At 38.1% G+C, this 27,999-nt stretch overlaps 2 protein-coding genes and 1 long non-coding RNA gene across 10 annotated transcripts; 1 reads left to right on the forward strand and 2 right to left on the reverse strand.

Annotated features, from left to right (window-relative positions):
• On the reverse strand, positions 1-27,941 carry LOC307007979. Of its 2 annotated transcripts, XR_013799737.1 has the most exons (4): positions 27,597-27,941; positions 4,355-4,585; positions 424-530; positions 1-253 (listed from the first exon to the last, which is right to left on the reverse strand). It is a non-coding gene; the product is annotated as an uncharacterized lncRNA (long non-coding RNA). The 2 variants fall into 2 exon arrangements; XR_013799736.1 differs by lacking the exon at positions 424-530.
• Positions 7,600-14,541, reverse strand: LOC307007648 (uncharacterized protein). Of its 2 annotated transcripts, none has more exons than XM_079629874.1 (9): positions 13,732-14,541; positions 13,110-13,186; positions 12,857-12,931; positions 12,158-12,220; positions 11,794-11,893; positions 11,069-11,214; positions 10,415-10,616; positions 8,546-8,639; positions 7,600-8,058 (listed from the first exon to the last, which is right to left on the reverse strand). In XM_079629874.1, the coding sequence occupies exons 1-9, from the start codon at positions 13,913-13,915 to the stop codon at positions 8,028-8,030; spliced, it is 972 nt and encodes a 323-aa protein (XP_079486000.1). In that variant the 5' UTR covers positions 13,916-14,541; the 3' UTR covers positions 7,600-8,027. The 2 variants fall into 2 exon arrangements, with proteins under 2 accessions (XP_079486000.1, XP_079486001.1); XM_079629875.1 differs by lacking the exon at positions 13,732-14,541 and adding an exon at positions 13,292-13,721.
• Positions 14,590-22,882, forward strand: LOC307007647 (uncharacterized protein). 6 transcript variants are annotated; one of them, XM_079629868.1, is made up of 16 exons: positions 14,590-14,751; positions 14,868-14,916; positions 15,024-15,077; positions 15,247-15,318; positions 15,456-15,521; positions 15,632-15,703; positions 15,841-15,906; positions 16,017-16,088; positions 16,226-16,291; positions 16,400-16,471; positions 16,609-16,674; positions 16,785-16,856; positions 16,994-17,059; positions 17,168-17,239; positions 17,401-17,472; positions 19,936-22,882. In XM_079629868.1, the coding sequence occupies exons 1-16, from the start codon at positions 14,591-14,593 to the stop codon at positions 22,150-22,152; spliced, it is 3,315 nt and encodes a 1,104-aa protein (XP_079485994.1). In that variant the 5' UTR covers position 14,590; the 3' UTR covers positions 22,153-22,882. The 6 variants fall into 6 exon arrangements, with proteins under 6 accessions (XP_079485994.1, XP_079485995.1, XP_079485996.1 ...); XM_079629869.1 differs by lacking the exon at positions 16,226-16,291; XM_079629870.1 differs by lacking the exon at positions 15,456-15,521.
• Positions 27,942-27,999: the final 58 nt, after the last annotated feature.

Consider the following 27,999-nt stretch of genomic DNA (forward strand, 5'->3'; position numbering starts at 1 on the left):
CTGTTGATAAAATTAAAGTGTTATTGCAGAATAAAAAAAGAAAGAAAGAAAGAAAGAAAGAAATACTGACTCCAACCTCCAACCTTTTGAACGGTAGTGTAACTGAAAAAATAGAAATGCTCACAGAAAACACACTTCAAAGAGACAGAAGCTCCGGTGCTCTGTCACCAGCGAGTGCCTGCCTGTCAGCCCATGCTGCATCTCTGCCAAATCCAAGACCTTTCAGCTGCCCCCTGCTGCCATCATCATGGTGCTGTGGGGGGAAAATAACACAAAAAAACTGATGACAAGCTCCTTTCATGACACTTATCGTTGCATTCTATCTAAAATCTAGATGAGCCAGACAAAGCACCACCAGTCCCTCTACCACAAATCAGAGCGTAATCACTCTCAGCATAAGGAGTTAGGCTCATATCACACTACCTTTATTCCTGTATGTGAGGATCTCCGCCTGGTGGTCCACACATCTAGCCTGAATGCCGCATGATGATGCTTGTCTTTATCCCAAAGAGATATCTTGGTGTTTTAACCTTGATTTAACAAATAGAACAAAGTCTTGCCGCAGATCCTCAGAAACACACACACTTGCACGCTACTCTTACGTCGCTGATGGATACATTGTGGTGTTGGTTTCAAGATTGGACAATAAAGGCATATGTTTCATCGGCACATACAATGTCACAGAAATGCGGGCCGCAGTCAGAACAACTGAGCACCCGACATGTGCTCTCTTTATTGTGAATTGACATGAAATGCTATTTCATAATTTTTTAATTCCAATGAATGATACATGAATGATGCCAAGATTAAAGTTTCTGCACCAGTCATGTCAAAACAGCCATTATTTCAGCTGACATACCAGCACATGGAAAACTTCCCACAAAGCTTTTCTTTGGTGTAACATCTCAACCTCAAACATCAAAGGAGACAGGACCGCAAAAACAGTGGGCATGAGCGTTTCAAAAGACGAGTGAAGCTCCATTCACACTCTTAAGACCCAGCCACACCTTCAGTCTCATGACTAGCAATCTGAGAGTGTTCCATCTGGACCACCTGGAGGATGATTTTATATTGTTAAACAGGCTTTGAGATCTTTGTGGCTCTCATACTCACGGACAAGTATCCGTGTCTGTAAAGCCTTCTCCGAAGCACAATCATCCAGCATTGACCATTGATCTCTGCGGGCTGTTAGAAGATGTGTATCGTAAACACAGAGGGCAAGATGAAGGTGACTGGGGTTGAGATGGATCACAAAGCCACCCCATGAGTTTAAAAGCTCCTCTTAGAAGGTGTTTTCCTGTCAGTTTTAATGTGGATCTGCCTGGAGGTGCTGTTTCAAGTTCATATATAAAGCTCTCTTCAAATGGAGTGCAAGGAGAGAGAGAAAATCACTCTGCATTCTGAAGCCATGACACTGTCAGATATTTGAAATAAATAACTCGCATATTACTTTGTTTAATAACTGTCACAACATTTTCTTTCCTCTTAAATCTTTAAATAATTTCTTAGAATTATCTCCCTGCATCTGATTGACATTATTAATAGGCCATGTTTTGGACATCAGAAGTAAGTAATAGTATACTTCATTAACCCTTAAATGTAGTGTTTCGCCAATCATGACATAGGGTCTTTAACGACCCGGATCTAACACGGATGGACCTCTACCTGTCGCGATAATATACAACTCTCGTGATATTAGAGCAACAATTACTGTAGAATAAAATAAAGCATATTTTCTTACCTTTTGTAGCTTGGAAGGGTTCAGTTTGAGCAGATGTTTTATTATATACCATCATCACTGTCCTCGTCAGAGCTCATTTCCCAGTACATTCAGCATCTGGCTCATATTCGCCATCTCAAACATATTCTCAAAACTATAATTTTCAACATCTTCAAAATCAATATTTTGATCACTGACAGCTTCTTCACCAGATCAACCATCCAGTGACAGTGACACTAATATTTGATTGCGGTCAGTTCTTGCTCTGCTGTAAATCTCTGAGCCATTTAAAGTTTTGCTCATGATACTTCCTATTCTTTTGTTTTCTGTCTGCGGTATCTATGAGTTAAACGTCATTTCATCATTGTGTATCAGGCATTGACACCTTGTGATCAATAAAGATGAATTGAACTTATTCAGTCATCAAAGATTCAATTATTGCTGTGCAGAAAAATATACTTGCACTGTTACACACCTCGGGTCGTTAGTGAAAACAGGCATTCTTTTATAATTGTATTGGTTTTTTGTTATATGATTTATAATTAATTTATTGAGGAATACTAAGAAGGTTGATGTCTAACTTTAAAAAATGAATGTCGAGGAGGGTAGTGAATGATGTCCCGGGTCACTAAAGAGCCGAGGTATGCGTTTAAGGGTTAATTTAAAAAAGCAGCAGTTTTAAGTTTCTTTTTTTTGTTTTGCTTTCTTAAGTTTAAAACAAAAATGTATAATAAAATAAAAAATAAAGAAAATAACTAAATCAAATGTGTATTTTTTTTAAAGGGCTAGTTCACCCCCAAAAAAACTTTAAATTCTTTCATCATTTACTCACCCTCATACATTACCAAAACTGTATGATTTTCTGTCTTCTAGGGAGCAAAAAAGAACAATGACAGGCTTTTGTAAAATAGTTTGGTTACCAAAATTCTTCAAAATATCACAGAAGAAAGAAAATCATACAGACTTGGAACGAGAGTGAGTAAAATTTACTCCGTAAATTATGACAGAATTTTTTATTTGGGGTGAACTGTCCCTCTATAAAAAACTACATGGCTCTCCAACCATTCCCCATATAGCAGCTGAATCTCTGCACAAACAATTTAAGTTGTAATGTGGTTATGATGAGCTGTATGCATTTACAATACAATGAAAGGCATTTGTTCTTGGCTCAAAGCCAGCCTGTACTTTCCAAATGTAACTATGGCACTTTCCAGATTGGATTCACTAGTGCTGCTTTGGGAAACCCCGCATCCAGGCCAAAGGTTGTTTTCTCAAAGTATACAGTCTGCACAGCAAAGATGCCAGGTGTTGACTGATTGTTTTTAAATACCAGTTTCTACTGCGCGTTTCCCGTGAATGACAAACACAAGTTTACACACAACATAATAATAATAATAATGTGATTTAACTTTGTATGTTAAAATTTTTACATTCGAACATTTCCTGTCAGAACACTGGGAGATGATTTCAAACACACTTGCAAGATGACTAGAAAAACAGTAGCATATTTAAATCCCATGATAGGAGAAAACTAATTTTTCAATGCAAATATCTACTTTCACCTCACATTGATTTTCAGGCCTGATCAAACCCATCACTCTCAGTATTTTTAGCTAAAATAGAAATCACACACTATTTTTAACTGCCGCCAGCTTTTTCCAGCGCTGACCTTTGAACTGTTAAGTTGTTCCTGGTTTTTAAAAAGGGTGTTAGTGACCGTAGAAGAGTGCAACCTCCTTATTGAGCTGAAGTACATCCTGACGGATTACAAGAGCTCCAGAGCAGAAGTTGTTACCCAGCATGGCTTTAGGCTACCTGGGTCATGGCCCACCCACTGCAGGGGGTGCCAGGTCAGGGAAGCCAGCCACCAGAGAGACTCCTCAGTTAACACACAACCTCAGGGCACGATAAACTCAACGTCTACCACAACTTCTGCTCATGCCACATGCTTTAACAATGCAGCTTGAAGCGATAAACATGAAAAGAGCTCCATATTTGTGAGTTCACCACTCAAAGTGGACACAATTGCACATTGTTGGTTTCAAAAGAGCTATTTATACAGTACGAGGGACTAATTGTGCTGAACATTGTGAAAGAGTTTATTTTTTAGGCATTCACAGACAAATTATACAACAATTGACTCTCTAAATTAATAGAGCATTTGTATGGCTCCCCGATGAAAGACATTATTCAGCAGAATGAAAATGTCAAATAGTGTCTCAGCAGCACAATTGCTAGTCTCCAAAGCTATTGTTAACGCGTTTTTGTTTTGACTATCTGGGAATAGAGGAGTATATCGCATCTATTTACTCTCTGTTACAGAACCGGGCGGTGCTCTCCACTACAGTGGCTTATAAAAACAGTTTTTGCCCACAGAACAGCTATTAAGGACTTGGGATCTGTGATAAGGACAATATTTAGCTAGACTTCCTGGCTGAAATATGATAATGAACAATGGCTAAATAGGCCTCTGTTGCAAGTTCTTAGGAGGCTGCCATGACCTAGAGCTTTCTAAATGGAGTAAATATAAACCCTAAACCAGTATTTAAACTGCAATATGCTGAAACTGAACAATATTTGGTGTGATCACTGCTACAGTAGTTTTGGTCTCCACACACCCTGTCCAGTGCGTACCATTTGGGTGATGCATGGGCCCTGCTCCGAAGACTGCCGTGTCCTGGAAGCGTGTCCAGCTGTCCTGTCACTCTGTCAGCAATGCTGCCTCTCATGGCCCGAGATTAAACGCTCCCGATGGGGCCTCCAGGAGAAGTGGCTCACTCGCATCTTAGGACTTATGTCAAAAATGTTTCAGCCCAGGTAATTTGCTACAGTCAGCGCTCTTTTCTCTGGTAACATCAAAAGCTCCTGTGAAGGGAAAACAGACAAATGAAAGAGGGGAAAATGGTATTTAGTTGTGAGTAGCGAAAGATTGAATTCTTGAGGTCTGGGATGGTCTCAGGAAGAGGTGTCTTCCTCCAGGTACACCAAGCCAAATCTCACGGATGCCCTTGCAATCAGTTCTAATGAAACTTTAAACCTGCAAGTTCAATGACATGACGCAAACGTATATGTATCCCATCTCAATCATTTATTCAAACATACATTAAAAAAATGTAATTCATACTTACAATGACTTAGATACAGCTTTTCTGTGATGATCATATTTTTTATTGAAATTAATTAATTTACTTTTGATATTTTAGGGGGGCATAGAGTAAAAAAAATCATAATATCATAATGAAGATAAAATGCTTAATTTAAAGAAAAAAATTATCGAACTATATTTGTTTGCATGATCTTATATATATATATATATATACATATAAACTGCTTCAATGCTTATTAACATTTGAGGAACTTTTGTCCACAAAATCAACGTTTTGTTGCAGAAAATGCAGAAAACAAAGCATAAAACAGGAAATGATATCATAGTGAGGACCCCTGCAGACCCTCATGACTGTGTCAAGGTCAATAAACCTCTTAAGATCGGCATAAAGCGGAAGTTGCGATAGTCTTTACTGGCCACTTTATTAGGTACACCTTGCTAGTACCAGGTTGGAGGGGCTAGTACCCCTTAACTGCTCTAATTCTTAGTGGCACAGATTCAACAAAGTGCTAAAAACATTCCTGAGATTTTGGTCCATATTGACATGATATCATCACGCAGTTGCTGCAGATTTGTCGGCTGCACATCCAAAATGTGAATCTCCCGTTCCACCACATCCCAAAGGTGCTCTATTGGATTGGGATCTGGGACTGTGGAGGTCATTTGAGTATTAGTGAACTCATTGTCAAGTTCAAGAAATCCATTTGAGTTGATTTGAGCTTTGTGACATGAAACCTTATCCTGCTGAAAGTAGCGATCAGAAGAAGAATACACTGTGGTCATGAAGGGATGGAACTGGTCAGCAACAATACTCAGGCTGTGGCATTTAACGTTTTACATGATGCTCAATTGGTAGAGGCTCAAAGTGAGCCAAAAAAAGATCTCTCACATCATTACACCACTAGCAGCCTGAACCATTGATACAAGGCAGGATGGATCCACGTTTTAATGTTGTTTGCCATCTGAATGTCGCAGCAGAAATTGAGACTTCAGCAGATCGTCTACATGTCTACATGCATTGTTGTGCTTTTACTGTGATGTCATCTGAGTGACAGGTTGTCCCGCCTTCGCACCAGTAAACACACCATGTGAGAAGGTGTGAATAATTACACATGTAATAATGTTGTAAACTGCAATATTCCTGCAATTACTGCAATATTCCATTTTAAAAAAAACAAGAGTTGTCCAGTTGGTGACTTTAAAATATCAGATAATTAACATATCATGTGGGAAAGTTCATTCAGGTTATAAAATGCCATGTGGTGCAACTCCTCAAAAATGTAATGACATTTATAAATTATGCAATTCTAATTTAATTAATGAATTAATCACTTTGGTTATTTGTTAAAAAAAAGAATAATAATTTTAAATATATATATATTTACCTTAAAAAAAATTCTGAGACCAATCTGGTGGGTAATTTGTTTTGTTAGAAAATGTGTTAAATGCAAATTATGATTAAGATGTGTACACAAAGTGTAATAAATGTATGTTACCATTTCTGCATTGACATTATACCACATTTCTTTTTCATGGATACCGTTATCATTGACCCAAAAATCACTGAACATATTACATTTTAATGTATTTCTTACTATCTATGAGGGCAGTTGTTATCTTCAATGTTCAGCAAGTTGTTTTTATAAAATGTCATATTCGATATTAGCATGCTTAAAGCTTCTCTACTCAACTATCCATGTAAATGCTTTAAATAGAGGGCAGTTATCATAACTCAAAGACACAATTGACTTCTTTTTTCTTTTTCTTTTTTGTTTATTTATTGAGACGCTTCCCCAACAACACATTTTAAGCATAATTCCTTACAGCTCTGACATAATCTAACAAAAGATTTTTCTCGATCTGTGGAATGAGGAAATGAAATAGACCCCTTGCCCTATTAACCAGACCTGTCAACATTAGAAAAACCACATGAATTGCACATGTGCAAAAACACATGTGGTCACATGTGACCACATGCACATGTGATTTTGCACATGTGAAATTTAACATGTAAAAACATGTTAAAAGCACATGTGAAATATGTGGATCACATGTGGATTACGTGGGAAATGTGTGCTTTTGGAACATTTACACATGTGAAGCCCATGTGATCACATGTGAAGCCCATGTGATCACATGTGAAGCCCATGTGATCACATGTGAAACAAATGTAAAATTCCCATGTGAAACCCATGATATCACATGTGAAACCCATGAGATCACATGTGAAACGTACAATTCCCATGTGAAACCCGTGATATCACATGTGAAACCCATGATATCACATGTGAAACCCATGAGATCACATGTGAAACGTACAATTCCCATGTGAAACCCATGATATCACATGTGAAACCCATGAGATCACATGTGAAACCCATGATATCACATGTGAAACCCGTGAGATCACATGTGAAACCCGTGATATCACATGTGAAACCCATGATATCACATGTGAAACCCATGATATCACATGTGAAACCCGTGAGATCACATGTGAAACCCATGAGATCACATGTGAAACCCATGATATCACATGTGAAACGTACAATTCCCATGTGAAACCCATGATATCACATGTGAAACCCATGAGATCACATGTGAAACCCATGATATCACATGTGAAACCCGTGAGATCACATGTGAAACCCATGAGATCACATGTGAAACCCATGATATCACATGTGAAACCCGTGAGATCACATGTGAAACCCATGATATCACATGTGAAACCCATGAGATCACATGTGAAACGTACAATTCCCATGTGAAACCCATGATATCACATGTGAAACCCATGAGATCACATGTGAAACGTACAATTCCCATGTGAAACCCATGAGATCACATGTGAAACCCGTGAGATCACATGTGAAACGTACAATTCCCATGTGAAACCCATGATATCACATTGGAATAACATTTGAAACCCATAAACAATCTATGTTAAACCTACACCCCATGTAAACCTTTAACTTCATGTGAAACCCATGTAAAAATCTTTAAGCAACATACCACAGAAAACAGTAGGCCTACCATGTTCTTCTGTAGGACCCATAGCCATGTTTCCCAACATTAAAACAAATAATTCAAATTGAGCTTTTTATTTCATTGTAAAATATGCAATACAAATTTAATTTTTCAAACAAACAAAGCAAAACCAAAGTAAAAATAATCATAAAAGGGCATGTGTGTATTGTCTCAGTCCTCTTTATGTCCTTCAGCAGGCATCCTGTTTTGGGATAGAAAAACAATCAAAGATTAGGGCAGTGCAAACACAAGTCTATCCTGATAGAGTAAAATTTTACTGATAAAGTAACATTTTCTTTCTTTTCTTTCTAATGTCTTAGATCTCTCAGTGGTTATAATGTCAAGTTATGGGGTCCACCTCCTTCAAGTCCCAAAAATGTGCATGCATCCTTCACAAAAGTAATCCACCCGGCTCCAGGCACGGATTACCCTCAGAAGGCCTTTGTTTATCCCCCTGGAGCCGGATGGATTACTTTAGTGAAGGATGCATGCACATTTTTGGGACTTGAAGGAGGTGGACCCCATAACTTGACATTATAACCACTGAGAGATCTAAGACATTTTCAAAAATAACTGAAAATGTGTTCGTCTGAAAAATGATTGACAAATACATCTCGAACGGGTTGAGGGTGGTGGTGGATCAGACCACATGGGGATCACACTTGAATGTTGGATTATCTGAAGATTACCTTTCTGCTCGTCGTCTCAGATCTTTCAGTTTCTGTGCCATGCAGACCTTGATCTCAGTGTCTCCGATGCCTTGGTGTGTCTTTTTGACATGGTCTGTAAGAAATTAGATCGCATATATGAAAAAAATGACAAGGTATTAAAAACATACAAAAACAACATTGTTTCCACTGTTCGATCGCGCCTCTCTCTCACTCACACACACGCACGCATTCCAGCATCGCAATCTCAGATGATGTACCTAAAGAACCTGCATATAAAGTAGTTCCGCATTATGTTAATTAATTGGCACGCGAGTTTTATTTATTTTTATACCGTGACGTCCGTACCGTTTCGGTTCAATACAAATACATGTACCTTTCCACCCCTATTCTTCAGTGTACAAATAACGTTAAGTACATGCAAGTTACAGAAAGCACCGATGACTGTTTTAAGGGGAACATAGGAATTAAGTTGTGCAGGCTATGGCTTTTTAATAGACAGATAGTCTAGCATCATGCTACATATCTTCGCTATGATGACTACTTTTCCATTGATTGCACTTGAGCAAACGTCCCCAACCCAACCCTCGGCAAACTGATTGTACGCCTCCAGTGATTTCCAGGCTCGGAATTGCTCACATGTGTAAAAACTCCTAGCCAATACCAGATAATGGTACACATGATAATACTGTAATGTTATCTGAGGCAAAGCTGCATAATCAGTGCTCAGTGCTTCCTTCGTTAGCGCATACAGATCCATACCATTTATGACTGAAATTTTCGCATTGTACCTCTCTCTGTCTTGTGGTAATCTTTTGTGACGTCATTGTTTATGTTTGTCGCGTTGCATCATGGGAATCGTGTGGCAGGAAACACCGCTAGATACCTGTAATTTGATTGTTTTGCACGTTTGGAGGAGGATTTAGACAAGAGGATGGTTCACTCTTGCTGTGTGGTCGATTGTACGGCTCATTGGGGGCCTGATAAAAAAGTTTTTTCGAATTCCCTCCGAAAAGGATTGTGAAAAACGAAAGAAATTAAATGGTTGTGTGCAATTAGGCGATTGAACCTGGACGCTCCGAAGAAAGCCTGGATTCCTGCAGCTTCTGATCGAGTTTGTGAGGCTCATTTTGTTCATGGTTAATCTTAGTAACTATGTATTTATAGAAGATTGAATAAAAAAATAAAATAAAACTGAGTCAAATCAACCGAGTCATATGTTTTCGCGTTCTGATTCAGGTGTCTTTTAGCACGATCACTGCTTTCTGTTTGGCAGAAAAGATCGGCCCAACTTTTCGAGAAACAAAATAATCATAGGCCTTTTGAAAGCCTTTAATCTTTCATGAGTGAAGGTTCCAGGGGTTTCTATTAAATAAGAATAAATGTCTCCCCAGCAGATTGGTGGCCAAGACACGGGCGAGTCGGACCAACGTTTTTTTGTCATCCCAGATCTCATATGGGCTTTGAATAACTTTGATTTTGTCACCAATACAAATTTTGAGCTTCTCTCCAAACCTCCTCAGGTCTTAAGATGTTAAAGTGCTTATATATTGTGGATTTCGCCCGCTAACTCTCTTGAAAGTGCTCGTCGCGTCTTTACAGCCCACCATACTGTTTGTTTTGTTGCCACACAACCACCCGCGCATGCGTACAAAGATGTCAACAAAGATCCTCCTATAGAGTCTCTCTCTGTCACTTCATGATTTTCGTAACATTATAAACAGAAAGAAATATTCGAAATTTGCTTGTAAAACTTTGTAAACACAGCAGCTTATCATAGACAGTATGCAGCTTATGCCATCAAAGAGGTGGTCATGTGACATTAATTGGCCTGTGGGAACTATGTATAATATTGTGTTCAACGCAAAATAAATATTCAGACATGCTTACCAATTACTAGCTGCACCTTTTGTAGGTCAAGGCTCGCTCTTTTTTCACCGACAACTCCCTTTTTCCCGGTGACAGAGCATGTTGCCATCTCCTCGAAAGAGAAGATGGAGTCCATAAGGGATCTGGTCAGCTTTTTGTATCCTTCACATCTTAGTGCATGATCTAAAGCAACTGGGTTCATCAAGCTAGTCACAGACTTGTTCTGCAAAGCAAAAATAAAATAGAATGCATTCACAGACTAGTCAACATTGTGTTTGTTATTTTCTAATGATAAAATCACAATTAACTTTCTGTTTTCAAAAATGTACCTTTTAAACTTGAAAGAAATTAAGATTTGCCATTTATTGTGATACTTATCGATATCAACTGATATGAAAATGTTTTATTATGATAATTGTTTTGGCCATATTCCACACATCATTAAGCTATTACGTCATTGCACATGCGCATGAGACTTTTTTATTCAGATTGTAGGCTACTACTAGTCCGATTACAGGGGTCCATGTAAATGCAGCTATTGAATCATTCATTCAAACCAATTACAATTCATGCATTTCTTTTAAATAGATGAAGGAAATTAAAAAATGTTCATAACTTCTAGTAAATTACATGTTTCTCAACTGAAAGCACTTCTCCTGACTATGTAAATTATACCTTTATATCTCCAGTTTGGTTAGGAATGATGGGGAGGGTGTTAGAAGTGGGTACTGAGGAAGAAGAAGTGGGTACTGGGTGGCTGGGGGCAGACTGAACTGCCTGAATGGCATCTTTGACCGCTTTGGTAATTTTGTCAGCAAGTCCTACATTCAAATCAAATGAACGAACAGTTAACACACACAGCAATCGAGTTGTGACTTATTAGTTGTAGTATTATTACAATATTATAATCAGTCCCTCCAGTTTTTCAAGATTAATGTAAACACGGATGTATGATACCAGTCGTGTCTAAAGAGAATGTAATAGGCAGGACAAAAAAAAAAAAAAATCAGATATGGTCAAAAGATCCGATCTGTGCATTAAGACTTGCAGTGTAAACGCAGCCATAGTTTACCTTTAATTAAAGTTGTACTGTATATTATTTTCATGAGGATAAAGATGTCAGTGAGTTACATACATGAGATCACATGTGAAACATAGAATACGATACATGTATGAATGATCAAATTAAAATAATCACCCAAAAATCAATTTTGTCATCACTTACTCACCCTCAAGCTGTTCCAAACCTCTTATGTTTAACAGACGAAAAAAATGTAAACAGGTTTGTAACAACTTGAGGGTGAATTTTTGGGTGCACATTTCTTGAAATTACCACCACAAAACTCACTAGGAGTAAAGGATTTTTTTTTTTTGCAAAATACTGCAATGGCTCCCCTTACCCTCTTGCATTTGAAAGTTCAATCGTCGCAAACGCCTTATCTCCTTATCCTTGGTTTTTACCCTCTCCTCAAGCTCCTTTATGTCATTTTTGTAGTCTCTCTAACAGTGTAGAAAGAGGAAAAGTGTACAAGAGAAAGAAAATAGAGAAAGTCTTAAATGAAAAAACTTCAAGTAGTGCTGGACAACTTTCTAGAATCTTGTAATTGTTAAAACATAACTCTGTTGCTCAGGTAGAGACAACTAATGAATTGGGTTTTGTTATCTTTCACCATTTACTGCCTATTTGGTGACATATGTATGAAAAAGACAGTTTTACCACATAAATACAGTAAGTGTAAACAAATCAGATTTGTTTACTTTTACCTTTGGCCGTTTTGGAGTCCAGATTGAGTCATGCTCTGGAGTCCCGTTTGAGTCATCCTCTGTCTGAAAAACAGTGTATGGAGTGTAAACAGTCAGCAGTAATTATGAATGATAACACAGGTACCATCCAAAATAGTTTGAAGCTCAAGTGTGTACAAACTTCAATAATAAACATATGCCCAGTCTCGTCGAGGTAAGGGAGGAACAGCCTACTCAAGATTTGGATGTGAAAATAATGCCACCGACATTGCGCCACCGGCTCTCGGCCCCGCACTGCTTGTTACACCCAAGTTATCATGGGACTCAAGACTCCGCCACAACAGCTTCACTAAACTGTCCAACGTGCTCACACAGAAGAAGGGATGGATTTGCTTCAAGTGATAGGTGAGTGAAATTATATTTGAACACTGTTAGACCTTACCAGGCTTTTTTAAAAGAGTAGGGCTGGACCCGAATATTTGAATATTATGAATAAAATAAATATTAAAATAAAGATTTTTATGGAGTAATTCCTGTAAAACACGTCTTCGTGGGGCTTATTGCTTTAATTTAGTGTGCCTCCTCTATTTTAAAACCTACGAGTCGTCACTGCATATGACATACAACAAATCATTAGTTAATTATATTTAACTAAATTAAAATAAAAGGCCGTTGAACAGAAAGAGACTAGATGAACGTGTTTGGACAACATATCTGCACCTGATGTTGAGGAGCCTCATCTTCCTCATCGGAGTGAGTAACGTTAGGCCAATCTTCCTCAATGTCAATTGTAGTCTGACAAAACAGCAAGTGTGTTGCAAAGGGGAAAAGACATAAGATAATTAACGTTACAACTTACTTAAGACAAAGGTAATAGAAAGGAGGCGAAATTAGAGAAATTGCGAATTAAGGTCATTACATTTTAAAATTAACTAGTATAGAGGCCATATCTCTCAATGATAGTGTAACATACCTTTGGTTTTGATGGAGTCGCCATTTTGTGCGTCTCTATCCACTGACGCTCAGCCTTTTTTATTTCCCCAAGGCTATCTATATTCAAACAAAGCAAACGTGTTGAGCAGAATCTTGAACATATTAAAAACCTCGAGGAAAATAACGAATAAAAAGCACGTAATGTTAAGTATTTCTTATTACATGGCTAGGTTGAATTCTAATGTAGATTGCGGTCTGTTATTTCTTGATAACAGACCGCTGCGAAGTATAACAGACCGTTGCCATGAAAAACAGAGCGTTGCCATGGACGCAGGATTCTAACCGTAGAGACGGTTAGGGACTATTTTCTTTAGCGGAAGCAATATAACGTTAATCGTTTTTAAATCAATCAATCTATTTAATCAATAAACTCATTTTTTAATTAATATTTTGTGTCAAATTATTGATTTATTTAGTAGGTAGCCATGTAATAAGCGGTATAATGTATATATATATATAAATATATATATATAACTTACAATGTATAACGTTATGTAATGAATCTACAAAATCGATGTCTGAAGCTATAACAATGAGCTGGGCATCATTGACCATAAAAATGATAGTGACCATAAAAATGAAATATTAATTGATTCACTTACCGTTTACTACGAGAATTTGGGCCGGAAAAGCTTTCCAGCCGCATTTAGGTGGCTTTACACCAACCGCTCCGTGTTCCACCAGGCCAATCCTCTTTGGGTCATTTAACATTTTTTTGTCCTTCACATATTTTTCTAAGCCTACACTTACTTGGTTTTCTTTCACCCATTTTACGAGAACATACATGGCTGCAGCTTTCTTTAATTTTATCTCTACTATCTCGAGTACGTAACGTTACGTTTCTACTTTGATTTGCCTCAGCAACGGGCAGCAAAAAAGAGCGCCAATCGTAGCCAATCAGAACAGTCCAATAAATAACTCGTCATTTTTGTCGTTTGGCGCTCCCATACACACACTGAAGGAAGAGTTGAAGCACTTTAAAATGGAACCGTCTGAGAAAAGAAGGAGATTTTATAGAAGATATTTGCGAGATGACAACGAACCCTTACCCCGGACGACAAAATACCGTATGGAGAAAATTGGTAATGTGAACTAACGTTACTAATTGAAAGTGCACCATACAGTGCTCGCAGCAGACCGATCCAGTCACATTTGCCACTAAAATAGATGCGTCCCAGCAAATGTATTTAGATTTTTAAAATTACATTTAAGATCATACATATTAATTGGGATTACTAGCGTCTTAATTAGAATTTTACGATGTCACAAAGTACAAAAACGTGACGCTGTTGTGCGTTTATGCCAACTTCTAACGTTACTTTTAATGAGCTATGACTGTTAATATTGTAATGTGTTGTCAATGGTTGGTTATCTCCCTATTCTTTTGAATGAGCAGACGTTAACGTTAATAGAAAAGGTTTTTTTTTTGCGGGAAATTGTGAGGAAATATCAGATAGCTTGATGTTGCTATTAGTCTATCTAGTATTAATAATAACCCATCAGAATCAAGTTTGCTTAGTAACGTTGATAAAAGTCTACTATATTCTTTATTTGCAAGTTTCAATTACCAGAACACCTAATATTATTGACTTTATTTCAGATCCCAGTGATGAAGGAGACAGGTACGTTAACGTTAAATATATATCTGTAACGTGAAGTCCTGTTTATCCTATTTTTGGATTTATTAGAGATATTTATGGAAATATTAATTACACTGAAATAAACAATGTCTATGCAGCTGTAATTCTGATTCAATTGAAGATGAGAGCATTTGGAATCATCCAGAGGTAAGGTCACATTCTATAGCACATTTATAAGAGTTGTACTAACTGCAAAATTCATGTATTCATTGGATTCACTTACTGCATTGACATTTGTTATTTTCTACCCTCAGATGTCTCTTGATGACCATGCTGGCAATGCCTCTTATTTGGACTCTGACTTTGAGGTGCGTTTGAATGTGAAATGTTTTTGCATCTGAGAAATAGTGGTCTTACGTGATGTTTAGGGTGATCTCTCAGAGCCAAGACAGAAGACACAAGTTGTGCTTACGAAGCTAAATTTAGATTAAGCTCTGCTTTAAATGATTGGTGCATATTGTCTGTCCTCTTTTACAGCAGTCCATTGATGACCATGCAAATAGAGACGGCGATGGCGCAGGTGCTGCAAGTTTGGACTCTGACTTTGAGGTGCGTTAAAAGTTTTGACTTCTGAGAAATAGTGGTCTTACGTGATGTTTAGGGTGATCTCTCAGAGCCAAGACAGAAGACACGAGTTGTGCTTATTAAGCTAAATATAAAGTTGTTTTTATAAAATGCTTTTTCAGCCACCCAGTGGGCACACTTTGGATGACAGTGATGAGGAAGAGTGGAGACTGAATGATGAACCTGAAGTAGGTTAACTCACTCTTTTTCCCCCCTTTTTTTTCATATCTAACTTATAATAATTGAGATTAAGCTCTGCTTTAAATGATTGGTGCATATTGTCTGTCCTCTTTTACAGCAGTCCATTGATGACCATGCAAATAGAGACGGCGATGGCGCAGGTGCTGCAAGTTTGGACTCTGACTTTGAGGTGCGTTAAAAGTTTTGACTTCTGAGAAATAGTGGTCTTACGTGATGTTTAGGGTGATCTCTCAGAGCCAAGACAGAAGACACGAGTTGTGCTTACGAAGCTAAATATAAAGTTGTTTTTATAAAATGCTTTTTCAGCCACCCAGTGGGCACGCTTTGGATGACAGTGATGAGGAAGAGTGGAGACTGAATGATGAACCTGAAGTAGGTTAACTCACTCTTTTTCCCCCCTTTTTTTTCATATCTAACTTATAATAATTGAGATTAAGCTCTGCTTTAAATGATTGGTGCATATTGTCTGTCCTCTTTTACAGCAGTCCATTGATGACCATGCAAATAGAGACGGCGATGGCGCAGGTGCTGCAAGTTTGGACTCTGACTTTGAGGTGCGTTAAAAGTTTTGACTTCTGTGAAATAGTGGTCTTACGTGATGTTTAGGGTGATCTCTCAGAGCCAAGACAGAAGACACGAGTTGTGCTTATTAAGCTAAATATAAAGTTGTTTTTATAAAATGCTTTTTCAGCCACCCAGTGGGCACGCTTTGGATGACAGTGATGAGGAAGAGTGGAGACTGAATGATGAACCTGAAGTAGGTTAACTCACTCTTTTTCCCCCCTTTTTTCATATCTAACTTATAATAATTGAGATTAAGCTCTGCTTTAAATGATTGGTGCATATTGTCTGTCCTCTTTTACAGCAGTCCATTGATGACCATGCAAATAGAGACGGCGATGGCGCAGGTGCTGCAAGTTTGGACTCTGACTTTGAGGTGCGTTAAAAGTTTTGACTTCTGAGAAATAGTGGTCTTACGTGATGTTTAGGGTGATCTCTCAGAGCCAAGACAGAAGACACGAGTTGTGCTTATTAAGCTAAATATAAAGTTGTTTTTATAAAATGCTTTTTCAGCCACCCAGTGGGCACGCTTTGGATGACAGTGATGAGGAAGAGTGGAGACTGAATGATGAACCTGAAGTAGGTTAACTCACTCTTTTTCCCCCCTTTTTTTTTATATCTAACTTATAATAATTGAGATTAAGCTCTGCTTTAAATGATTGGTGCATATTGTCTGTCCTCTTTTACAGCAGTCCATTGATGACCATGCAAATAGAGACGGCGATGGCGCAGGTGCTGCAAGTTTGGACTCTGACTTTGAGGTGCGTTAAAAGTTTTGACTTCTGTGAAATAGTGGTCTTACGTGATGTTTAGGGTGATCTCTCAGAGCCAAGACAGAAGACACGAGTTGTGCTTATTAAGCTAAATATAAAGTTGTTTTTATAAAATGCTTTTTCAGCCACCCAGTGGGCACGCTTTGGATGACAGTGATGAGGAAGAGTGGAGACTGAATGATGAACCTGAAGTAGGTTAACTCACTCTTTTTCCCCCCTTTTTTCATATCTAACTTATAATAATTGAGATTAAGCTCTGCTTTAAATGATTGGTGCATATTGTCTGTCCTCTTTTACAGCAGTCCATTGATGACCATGCAAATAGAGACGGCGATGGCGCAGGTGCTGCAAGTTTGGACTCTGACTTTGAGGTGCGTTAAAAGTTTTGACTTCTGAGAAATAGTGGTCTTACGTGATGTTTAGGGTGATCTCTCAGAGCCAAGACAGAAGACACGAGTTGTGCTTACGAAGCTAAATTGAGATTAAGCTCTGCTTTAAATGATTGGTGCATATTGTCTGTCCTCTTTTACAGCAGTCCATTGATGACCATGCAAATAGAGACGGCGATGGCGCAGGTGCTGCAAGTTTGGACTCTGACTTTGAGGTGCGTTAAAAGTTTTGACTTCTGAGAAATAGTGGTCTTACGTGATGTTTAGGGTGATCTCTCAGAGTGTATTAAATCGTTGTGAATAGTGTTGTCAAAAGACCCGGTACTTCGGTACCATTTCGGTACTAAAAAAATTAAATGGTTACGGTACCAGCTTTTCTTAAGTACCGGTAGTACCGAAGTATCGGATTAATCCGGTTCTTGACGCGCTGTCCGAAAGGTGCACAGTTGCGTCCTCTTCATAAACACACTGAGACATGGCGACTGGCGGCGCTCCTAATGCGGTGGTCTGAATCCACTTGTTGACAAGAAAGGAGGAAAGAGCCGTTCACATAGCGCGTTTTTTGCGCGTGCAAATTCGTTTTCCAGGCGCGCCGCGCGCCTCTGTTCATGGTAGCATAGCAACGGCAGACGCAACGGAAAGCACGCGCTTGTGGAAAGGAGAAAGCGCGGTGCAAACTGCGCTCTCCATGATGACCAGGAAGTATCATCAAAGAATTAATTGATTTCTAGCCCTTGCATTAGCTTTACTACTAGATATATTCATTGAGATGAGAAATAAAAAGCCGCCCTGTACAGCTATGATCAGCTGTTCGGCCGAGCTTTCCATGTTCATGTTGTTACGGAAAGGCCGCTGGTTTTTGTCACATGACCTGTTGAGATGCTTCTATTATAAGCCGCGCGCCTACATTTGAAATAACGAATTTGCACGCGCATAAAACGTGATATGTGAACGGCCCCTAAAGTGGTATCGTGTGCGGTTGTATCTAGTTTAAAAGGCCTTTTAAATATGAACGCAGTTTTGGATTAAATAAAAGGACAGTCAAGTCAAATAATACATGTTTTATCTCCTGTTTAGTTGGTAAAACTACAATAAGATTACTTAATGCCTTATCTAACATCAACACATTGAGTGAACAATATATTTTTACAACATTAATGTATGTTTGTGAATGTTATTTAATACAAACACTTGATTGTTCATGAACAGATAAAACTTTTGATTTTAAAAATGTATTAGTAGGCTACATTATTACCCCAAGGAGAATAATTGCTTCAGTGTATATAACTATTGTTAGGTCATTTTATCTAATGTTATCTAACAAATGGATATACACTTTAATATATGCAAATTTAATCTAAATTAGCTTTGGTACCGAAATTGGTACCGAGAACCGTGGATTTTCACAGGTATCGGTCACCGTATAGTCACCGTGTCCTAACTACACGCGCGACATGCGATAAAAGGTATCTTTTCCATGTTAATCAGAGTTTATGTCCTAACCAGCCGCGATGGCGACACGCGACGATTCTATTTTAGAAACTGTTTCTATTTTTCTGCGACGTTGCGCTGGAATAACAAACACAACGTGTTGCAATGATAATCTCAGGCACTGTTTATGTGCTTTATTTAATGTTAAAAGCGTGTAATGTGACTTTTAATATAATTTAGTGCTCCCAGCTTTGTAGCTGTAAAAGCAACAATGGATAACTCACCTCAGATCTTGAAATTAAACAAATGGAAACAAGAACGTTCAAACTGAAGAAACAAATGTATTATTTGACAAAGATTGTTTAAGTAACTCAGTAGCCTAAGTATTTGAATACTGTTTAAATGGTGTAATATTTGTGAATTTGATTATGTAGCTACTTGTCCATTTTCTTGTGATTGCCGTCAAGATTACTCTCTGGTGCTGTGCACTTGATGCGAGAGCCCGTCCACACGCTGTTCTGATTGGCTCTGGGTTTTGATTGATTTGTACGCATCTCAAAGTCGCGTCACGGCTAGAGTGGACAGACTAATTATTTGTCACTGGATCTTATCGCATCGCGTCTGGTACACACAGGTCAAGGTGCCCAATATCAGTCATTACTGAAAATAAATTACAAAAGTAAAAAAAAAAAGTGTTTTGGAAAATAGCTCTTTATTTGATTATCATAAATGTGTTTTCTATACAGAGATATCGACATCGGTAAATATCGGTATCGGCCATAACAGCAATATTAATATCGGTTATCGGTATCGGCCACAATATTCACATCGGTGCATCACTACTGTTAATTAATATTGTATTAAGGGAATTGCCATAACAGTGAGGAACATTGCGTTTTGAGCAGGATTTGCCGACCCTGTCACGCTGTTGCCATGCTGCTGCAGCAGACTCCTTTAAGCCTAATTGCTCCACTAAGGTGTCGGCCATCTTGAAAAATGGCCGTCATCTTGAAATTTCAAGTGGCTCTGACAATTTTCTTGTCAAGTGAGTGACCCATGGAGACTGCTCATGCCAATTTTCACACTTGTATCATAAACTGAACGATTCTGCCAAACATAAGCACTTAGGTTCACTATGGTCCACTATGGTTCTGCTCTTGCAGTCAAAATGGCAAATGGCTCGAACATATCTCCTACATTTTAACCACAAGTACTAAAACTTATTGGGATCCTGTTTTTTGTTCTAGGTTAATGATGACATGATGAGGTCCCCACTGTACAAAGGTGCATTGGTTACTCTTGGACAAACCGTTCTACTTCTAATGGCCTTTGCTGGAACTGTGGGATTGACGCAAGATGGTTTGCAAACACTTCTGCAAATGTTGATTCTTATTCTACCACAAGATTGCCACTTGCCAGCCACAAAGTACCTGTTAAAAAAACTTTTCAAAACAGGGAAATATGATTTTCATCTTTATTGCCCCAACTGCTGTTGTGTTTTAGAAAATAATGAATGCAAGACGTGCAATCAGTTCTTTGACAAAACCAAACTAATGAAAAACGGTAACTTCTTTTTTACATTGCCGCTTATCGGCCAACTTAAACATGTCCTAGAGACTTTGAATCTTGGAGAGTCATTAAACTACAAAAATACTAGGCCAAGGAACTCTGACACAATTTCAGATGTTATGGATGGGAAATTGTATGAACAAATGTGCAAAAACTCAAATTTAAACAAAGATTACTCTTTTAGCTTTACTTTTAACTCTGATGGTGTACCTATTTTCAAATCCTCCTCTTTTTCTATCTGGCCCTTGTTGTGTTACATAAATGAGCTCCCACCTACTATAAGGAAAAAGAACATGTTTTTAACAGGACTATGGTTTGGTGTGAAAAAACCAACCATCTCCACATTTTTTAGACCATTTATCAGTGAAATGAAAACTCTTGGTTCAGCAGGTTTTGAGTGGTGTTTAAAGGGAAAGATTATAAAATCTTATGTATATGCTATCATTTGTTCATGTGATAGTGTAGCTCGGGCTATGATACAAAATATCAAACAATTTAATGGGAAATTTGGCTGCAACTGGTGTCTACATCCAGGGGAAAGAGTTGAGAAAGGTAAAGGATTTGTTCAGGTATATCCTTATATGGAGGAAGTGACCGAACGCTCTCACAAAGATACGGTTGAATGTGGAAGAAATGTAGTGGTTGGTGAAACCTTTGGTGTGAAAGGACCCACACCTTTGATGTCGCTGCCTTTTTTTGACATTGTCTCTGGATTTATTGTTGACTCTATGCATTGCATTGATTTAGGCGTGATGAGACAGCTGTCTACCCTGTGGTTTGACAGTTCTTACCATAGAGAGCCCTGGTATATAGGAACAAGAATCAGTGAGATAGATAGTAAGATGGAACATTTTCAACCTCCATCTAACATCACAAGAATGCCTAGATCTATCATAACCAGAGCCTACTGGAAAGCCTCAGAATGGCGAGCTTTTCTCTTGTTTTATGCTCCCATTGTTTTGAAATCTGTTCTTCCAGGTAGATTTTTTGAGCACTTCTTCCTTTTGTGTCAAGCAGTTTTTGTCTTACAAACAACATCCATTACACAGCTAGAGCTCTTTTATGCATCTCAACACCTGAATGAGTTTGTGCGGAATTTTGAGACCTTGTATGGTAGAGCACATATGACATACAATGTTCACATTCTTCTTCATCTTAGTGACAGTGTCAGAAACTGGGGGCCCTTATGGTGTTATAGTGCATATAGTTTTGAAGGGTGCAATGGATTTCTGCTGAAACTATACAATGGCACACAGTCTGTACCCTTACAGATAGTTAAATCTTTTCTCTTACTAAAACAAGTAGAGTGCATTGGCAAGATTGTGATGATAAATGCTCATCCTAGAGTGAAGCAGCTGTTTGACACAGTGCTCGATGGCTATAATACAACTAAACATGCAAGAAGAGTAAACGGCACTGTGCTTTTTGGACATGGTTGCTTTAGAGCTCTTGATCTATATGAAAGGGATGCTATTGAGCAACATCTCAGATACCCTGTCAGAGACCAAGCTATGTTTTACCACAAAGCTGTAGTTAACTCTCAAATATTTCTGAGCATTAATTACAGAAGAAAACTTAAAAGGGATAACACTCTGGTCAGGATATCTGATGGCAGTGTTTGCCAGATAGTCTCTTTTGCCAATGTTGTGAGTCACACTGGCTGTGAACAGGCATTATGTCTAGTAAGAAAGTGTGTGTCAAAACCAAGATTGTTTCTTCAAGGCTACTATGGTGAATCTAGGTGCCAAATTAAGCATGTAATGTCAATACCATCGGAATTTGGTGATTTGATTGCTCTGGACATATGCCAACTTTCAGAAAAATGCATAGTGTATAGAAAAGAAAGCGGTTGTGTAGTTTTTTGCTTGATGCCAAACACTTTTGAGCGAGATTAACATCTGAGAATGCCTGGTTACAAGTGTCAGCCTACGGGGCAAAAGCCCATATACTGTCGTGCTCAGAATTGATGGCACCCCTGGTAAATATGATCAAAAAAGGATGTAAAAAATCCTTTTAATCTTTCATTTAAAAAAAATTGGCAAAAATTTAAACTTTCATTGAAGTAAAATAATTGTAAGTGGAGGAAATCAAATTATAAAATAAATGTTTTTCTCCAAAAGACGTTGGCCTCAATTATTGGTACCCCTAGAACTTTTTATGAGTAAAATAAGTATATTCCCCCTAATATTTACCTTTTTTTTATGATGACTGGGAGGGGACATGTTCGGTTCACTTAGTTTTGTCGTGGCCACAACATATAAACTCGTGGGAACGTGATATGTTGTTGCTACGAGATATTAATTTGTGGGAACTATCTATTTCTCGTGGCCACGACTTGAATGAGTCGAAAGCCATCGTGTAAAGGGAGCGTGCGCAGCGTGTTAAAGCTATCGCCCCAGTTTCTACACGTCTAGCTCCTTTTATCAGGAACAAATGGCCATAACCTGCAAATACACATAACATTTTGTCTGTGGTAAATGACGTGATTTCATTCATGGTTATTATATTTGACAAATTATATCTTATCTAGTCATATTACCTCTTGAAATGTCTTTAAATTAAATGGCAAATTAGACCAGTAACATAGTTTTACACTCGACAAAAAGTGTATTGATTGACCCTTTAAAAGGTATTTCAACAGGTAAAAAGGACTGCTAGCTGTCAAATATAACCATCATGAATTAACATGACATGTAAAATGACTAGATAAGATACAGTATATTCTGTCAAATATAATAACCATGAATGAAATCACGTCATTTACCACAGACAAAATGTTATGTGTATTTGCAGGTTATGGCCATTTGTTCCTGATAAAAGGAGCTAGACGTGTAGAAACTGGGGCGATAGCTTTAACATGCTGTGCGTGCTCCTTTACGCGATGCTTTCGGCTCATTCAAGTCGTGGCCACAAGAAAAATATATAGTTCCCTCAACATATGATCTCGATTCTCAATGCCACGACTTTACATTGCGTGACCACGACATAAATGATGTCCTTACCTCAACAAAATGATCTCGTAGCCACGATTAATTATCACATTGTTCCCACGACTTAATATGACGTTCCCACAAATTAATATCTCGTGACAACAAGTTTATATGTTGTGGCCACGACAAAACTAAGGGAACCGAATATGTTCCCTCACGTTCACTGTATTTTTTAGCACACCAGGGAGACTAGGAACATGAAATTGTCTAGCTATTACTTCTTATTTCATAGGAGATTAAATATAAGGCCAAATTCCCTTAATCATCCATCACAATGAGTAAAACCAAAGATCACCTCTGATCTCCTGTCAGGTGTTCTCCAAATTCATCAGGCATTACAGGAGAAAACTCAGAGCAGTTATCTTGGCAAAAGGTATTTAATAAAAGGGTACCAATAATTGAGGCCAACGTGTTTTGGAGAAAAACATTTATTTCATAATGTGATTTCCCCCCCATTTTCAATTATTTTACTTCAATGAAAGGTTAGATTTCTGCCAATTTTTTTTAATGAAAGATCAAAAGGTTAAACAATGCAGATTTATTTTTTACAGCCATTTTTGCTCATATTTACCAGGGGTGCCATCAATTCTGAGCACAACTGTATGTAACATTGCCCCATGTTGATTGCTTTTTACTTTTATATATTATACAGTGAAACAAGAGTCTAACAGAGTCTTCTGTCTATCAGAGTTAGTTCTAATAAATACTTATACCAGTATATGGATGGGTGAAAGATTAGCATTTGACATGCATATTGACAATGTGTTGAAGAGGCTTAGGCCAAAATTAGGTTTCTTTAATTGTATTAAAACGTTTTTTCCATATGAGGCCCGAAAGAAAATAGTAGAGAGTGCATTTGTATCTATGATCGATTACGGTGATCTTTTAAATATGCGAACATCTCTACTTAGAAAATTAGATTCTGTGTATCACGCAGCTTTAGGATTTGTTTCTGGTGCAGTCACGGACGCATCATTGCATTTTATATGATTATTTAGCTTGGTTATCTTTACATCAAAGGAGAAATCTACATATGTACTTATTTATTGCAAAAGCTCTTCTAGGTAAATTACCCTCTTATATATCAAATCTTCTAATTTATTACACAAATAGTTATCGCACTAGATCCGGTTCTCATATTCGGCTAAAAGTTCCAAGGGTATTGTCAGAATCTGGTAAATGTGCTTTTTCTTTTTAAGCTCCTTGATTTTGGAATGAATTGTAAAATATACTTAACCTAGATGCACTTCCAACTCTGAGCACTTTTAAATATCTCTTGCACAATGTTCTAAAGGAAACTTGTAATTGTTTTTCTTGATTTGCTACTATAGCTATATTTAGTTCTTAAATGTGTATATTGTGGTATTGTCATTTTGTGATCCTTTTGTGTGAAACTTTATGTGATGCCGTCTTGACCAGGTTTCTCTGGGAGAAGAGATAGTAATATCTCAATGTGATTCTCCTGTAGTGTTGCAATCCTGAATAGTTCTTCAATACATATTATATAACTAAGAAGAATCTGCATCTGGTCAGTATTTTTACTTTGGTCAATAGCTCATTCTGTTAAAATAAAGATTTTAAAAAGCCTTCCACATGTGGTGTATGTATTGCTTTTATACAGACTCATACATTCATATCAATAATCAATTTTTAAAAGATTTTGTGCTTTGTCAGTACTACAGACTGCATATCTGTAGCTCAGCTTATGGGGATGAATGAAACATCAACATCGCGTAAGTTCATGTGTTTGGGGATTTGGCCATTAACATATAACATTTTAATGTGTTGTTGGGGAATTTGGCTATTAACTTGTAACCTTTTAATTATGAACGAGATTCAAAAGATCTGAGTCAGTAACTTCACATTACAATAAAGCTGAAAAAGTGTTTTCCACATGTGCCACTGCTCCATTATGTTCACGTCCTGAAACTTTGTTCACATGTGGTGACGTTCACATGTGGTGAAAACATGTGATCACATGTGGTGAAAACTTTGTTCACATGTGGTGACGTTCACATGTGGTGAAAACATGTGATCACATGTGGTGAAAACGGTTCACATGTGGTGACTTTATTCACATGTGGAAAACATGTGATCACATGTGGTGAAAACTGTGTTCACATGTGGTGACTTTATTCACATGTGGAAAACATGTGATCACATGTGGTGAAAACTGTGTTCACATGTGGTGTTGTTGTTCACATGTGATCACATGTGGAAAACATGTGATCACATGTGGAAAACATGTGATCACATGTGAAATTCATGTGTTTTTTCTGTAAGGGAAGGAAGCTGAAATCATTAATGAAGACTCATTGACCTCACAGCTAAACATTAAGATTGAACTCTACCGCACGGTAAAATGACGTAAGGTTTAGAAATGAACTCTCTTTTTCCAAGTTAGAACAGTGGATTCGGACTAAAATAACATTAATGGGAGTATGGGACACCACTCACTGGATATCACTAACACAAAGACATTTTGCACAAAAGTAGGGATCGGTTTTCAATGAAACCATTTGTGCGTGTGCGTGCCGACGAGGATGCCTGTGCTTTGAAGGACGGGGCATGTACAAGTGTGTGCACGTGTGATGAAAGTGTTTGACAGCAGCCCTGCCTCGACAAATTGCTTTTGAGATGTGCCAACACAAATGTATTTAACTCTGAGTCCAATAAACCGTGGCAAGAGCAGTGACATCTCTGTGCTGAATCCTTGTCAATGTTTTCTTTAAGTCTCTCCCTCCCTGCTTTGTGCCAGATCAGGAATGCATGTGTTGCATTCACTATTAACAAGACTAAGACTACGCAGGTAACAGGATCAGCTCTAATCAGTGAGACCTGAGAAAGCTTGTGAGGGGATTTCAGGCTTTTGTACTGAAATTTGCGAGGTGATTTCTTCCCCACCACGTTCAATTGTGAATATTGAGGCAGCATTCCTCCGTCCAGGCAGGACGTCCTCTTTAATTTGCACTTCAGTCCTTTATTGCTGCTCGTCATAATGATCAAAATGTGTAGAACGACACCAACTTGCCATTATGTGCTAGCTTCTTTTACCTCACAATGAACAATGGCCATCTCTAGGTAATGGCACTGGTACAGAGAGAAGCTTCTGAATGTAAAGAGAGAGAGAGCGAGAGCGAGAGAGAGAGAGAGAGAGAGAGAGAGAGAGAGAGAGAGAGAGAGAGAGAGAGAGAGAGAGAGAGAGAGAGAGAAAATAACCATTATCCAAAGACATGTTCTATCATGTCAGAAACTCTGTTTTCTCCAGCCAAATCCCTTGGTGCCTTGCTCAGAAAATATTCAGGCTTCGTAATAGAGATGTGAATGGCAGATAGGGAAGAGGTTACGGATTTATCCAAGATTGAAGGAGTGAGAGAAAAATTCTGACATTTATGAGAGAGAGACAAGTCATGCATCTTCGGCTTACCGCCCAGGAACACCGGTAACAACACCAGGCTCTCTGTGTCCACAAGCCAGAGCTCAATTATTGACTGAATCTGTTCTGTACTATCTTATGTTGCCCTCTACTGACCATAAGGCTGAAACAGTGCAACTCTCTGCAAATCTTTGGAGAGAATAATTCACTCTTGCCCATGTAAAACAACCTCATATTTTTGTCAGTATTAGGTTGAACATGGCAGATATTTTATGCCACGTCTCAACATATGCACTATTATAAAAGGAGCTATGGAAATTCAACACAATGGATATGTTTGACAAGACACTGACATGAATAAAATATGTTGTTTGTGGATTAGCTACAGCAGAATCGTCTAATAATGGATATCATTTTTTTATATCAACATTAAATGCTATAAGACAGGGATGTTCAACTTCAGTCCTGGAGGGCCACTGTCCTGCAGAGTTTAGCTCCAACCCTAATTAAACACACCTGAACAAGCTAATCAATGTTTTCACGATTGCTAGAAAAGAGCTTTTGTCAGGGTTGAAGCTAAACTCTGTAGGACAGTGGCCCTCCAGGACCGAAGTTGAACATCCCTGCTATAAGACTTGCACGAAAATATTTTCTTGCAGTCGTTGACGACACCACAAGATGGCAGCAGAGTACTTAAAAAAGGTAGCCTACATTGTAATGACGCTTTTTATTTGTATTTTCTATTGTTATATAACTGTCTAATAATAAATCCCGTTTAGAGCTTTGTGCATGTTGACTGATGTAAAGTTTAAAAGTTTCACTGAGCCAAGACAATATGTGGTTTTCCACTATCTGGGCAAAAGGTTCCATTCAATTTTGGCACGGTTGGCTTGATGATGGTAGGCCACCAGCCACGATAGCCAGTCGAGTCCACTATCCAGCTATATCAATAGGGAAGTCTGAAAACTTTTACCTTTCTAGATGATCCTCAATGTGGCTCGTTCCAGTGAATGTCTTGTGTGCATTCTAATCATGATTATTTTCGGAGCGTCACGCTTTTCGTTTGTTTTCTATGTAGGCCTAAACATGCACTATGATACTGACGTGTTTACGGACGCTTTGCGCTTGCGTCTCCTGTAGCGTCACGTTACATGGCGTTCTAAAAATACGGCACTTAATTAGTCTAAGTTAAAAGAAGTTCAACTTTTAAAGAACCTCAATAGACTTTTTTCTTTTTTTTTTCTTTTTCCAAAATGAAAACGAGTTCAACTTCTGTGTGAATGGCCCCTAAACGTGCCAGATGGTCGGCAGGAGGAAGAGTGACCTCTGGAAATAGCCTAAGTGGTGTAAATGCAGCTTGATATTTTTTTTTGTTT

This window comes from Phoxinus phoxinus, assembly GCF_949152265.1.
Source record: "Phoxinus phoxinus genome assembly, chromosome: 12".
Lineage (NCBI taxonomy): Eukaryota > Metazoa > Chordata > Actinopteri > Cypriniformes > Leuciscidae > Phoxinus > Phoxinus phoxinus.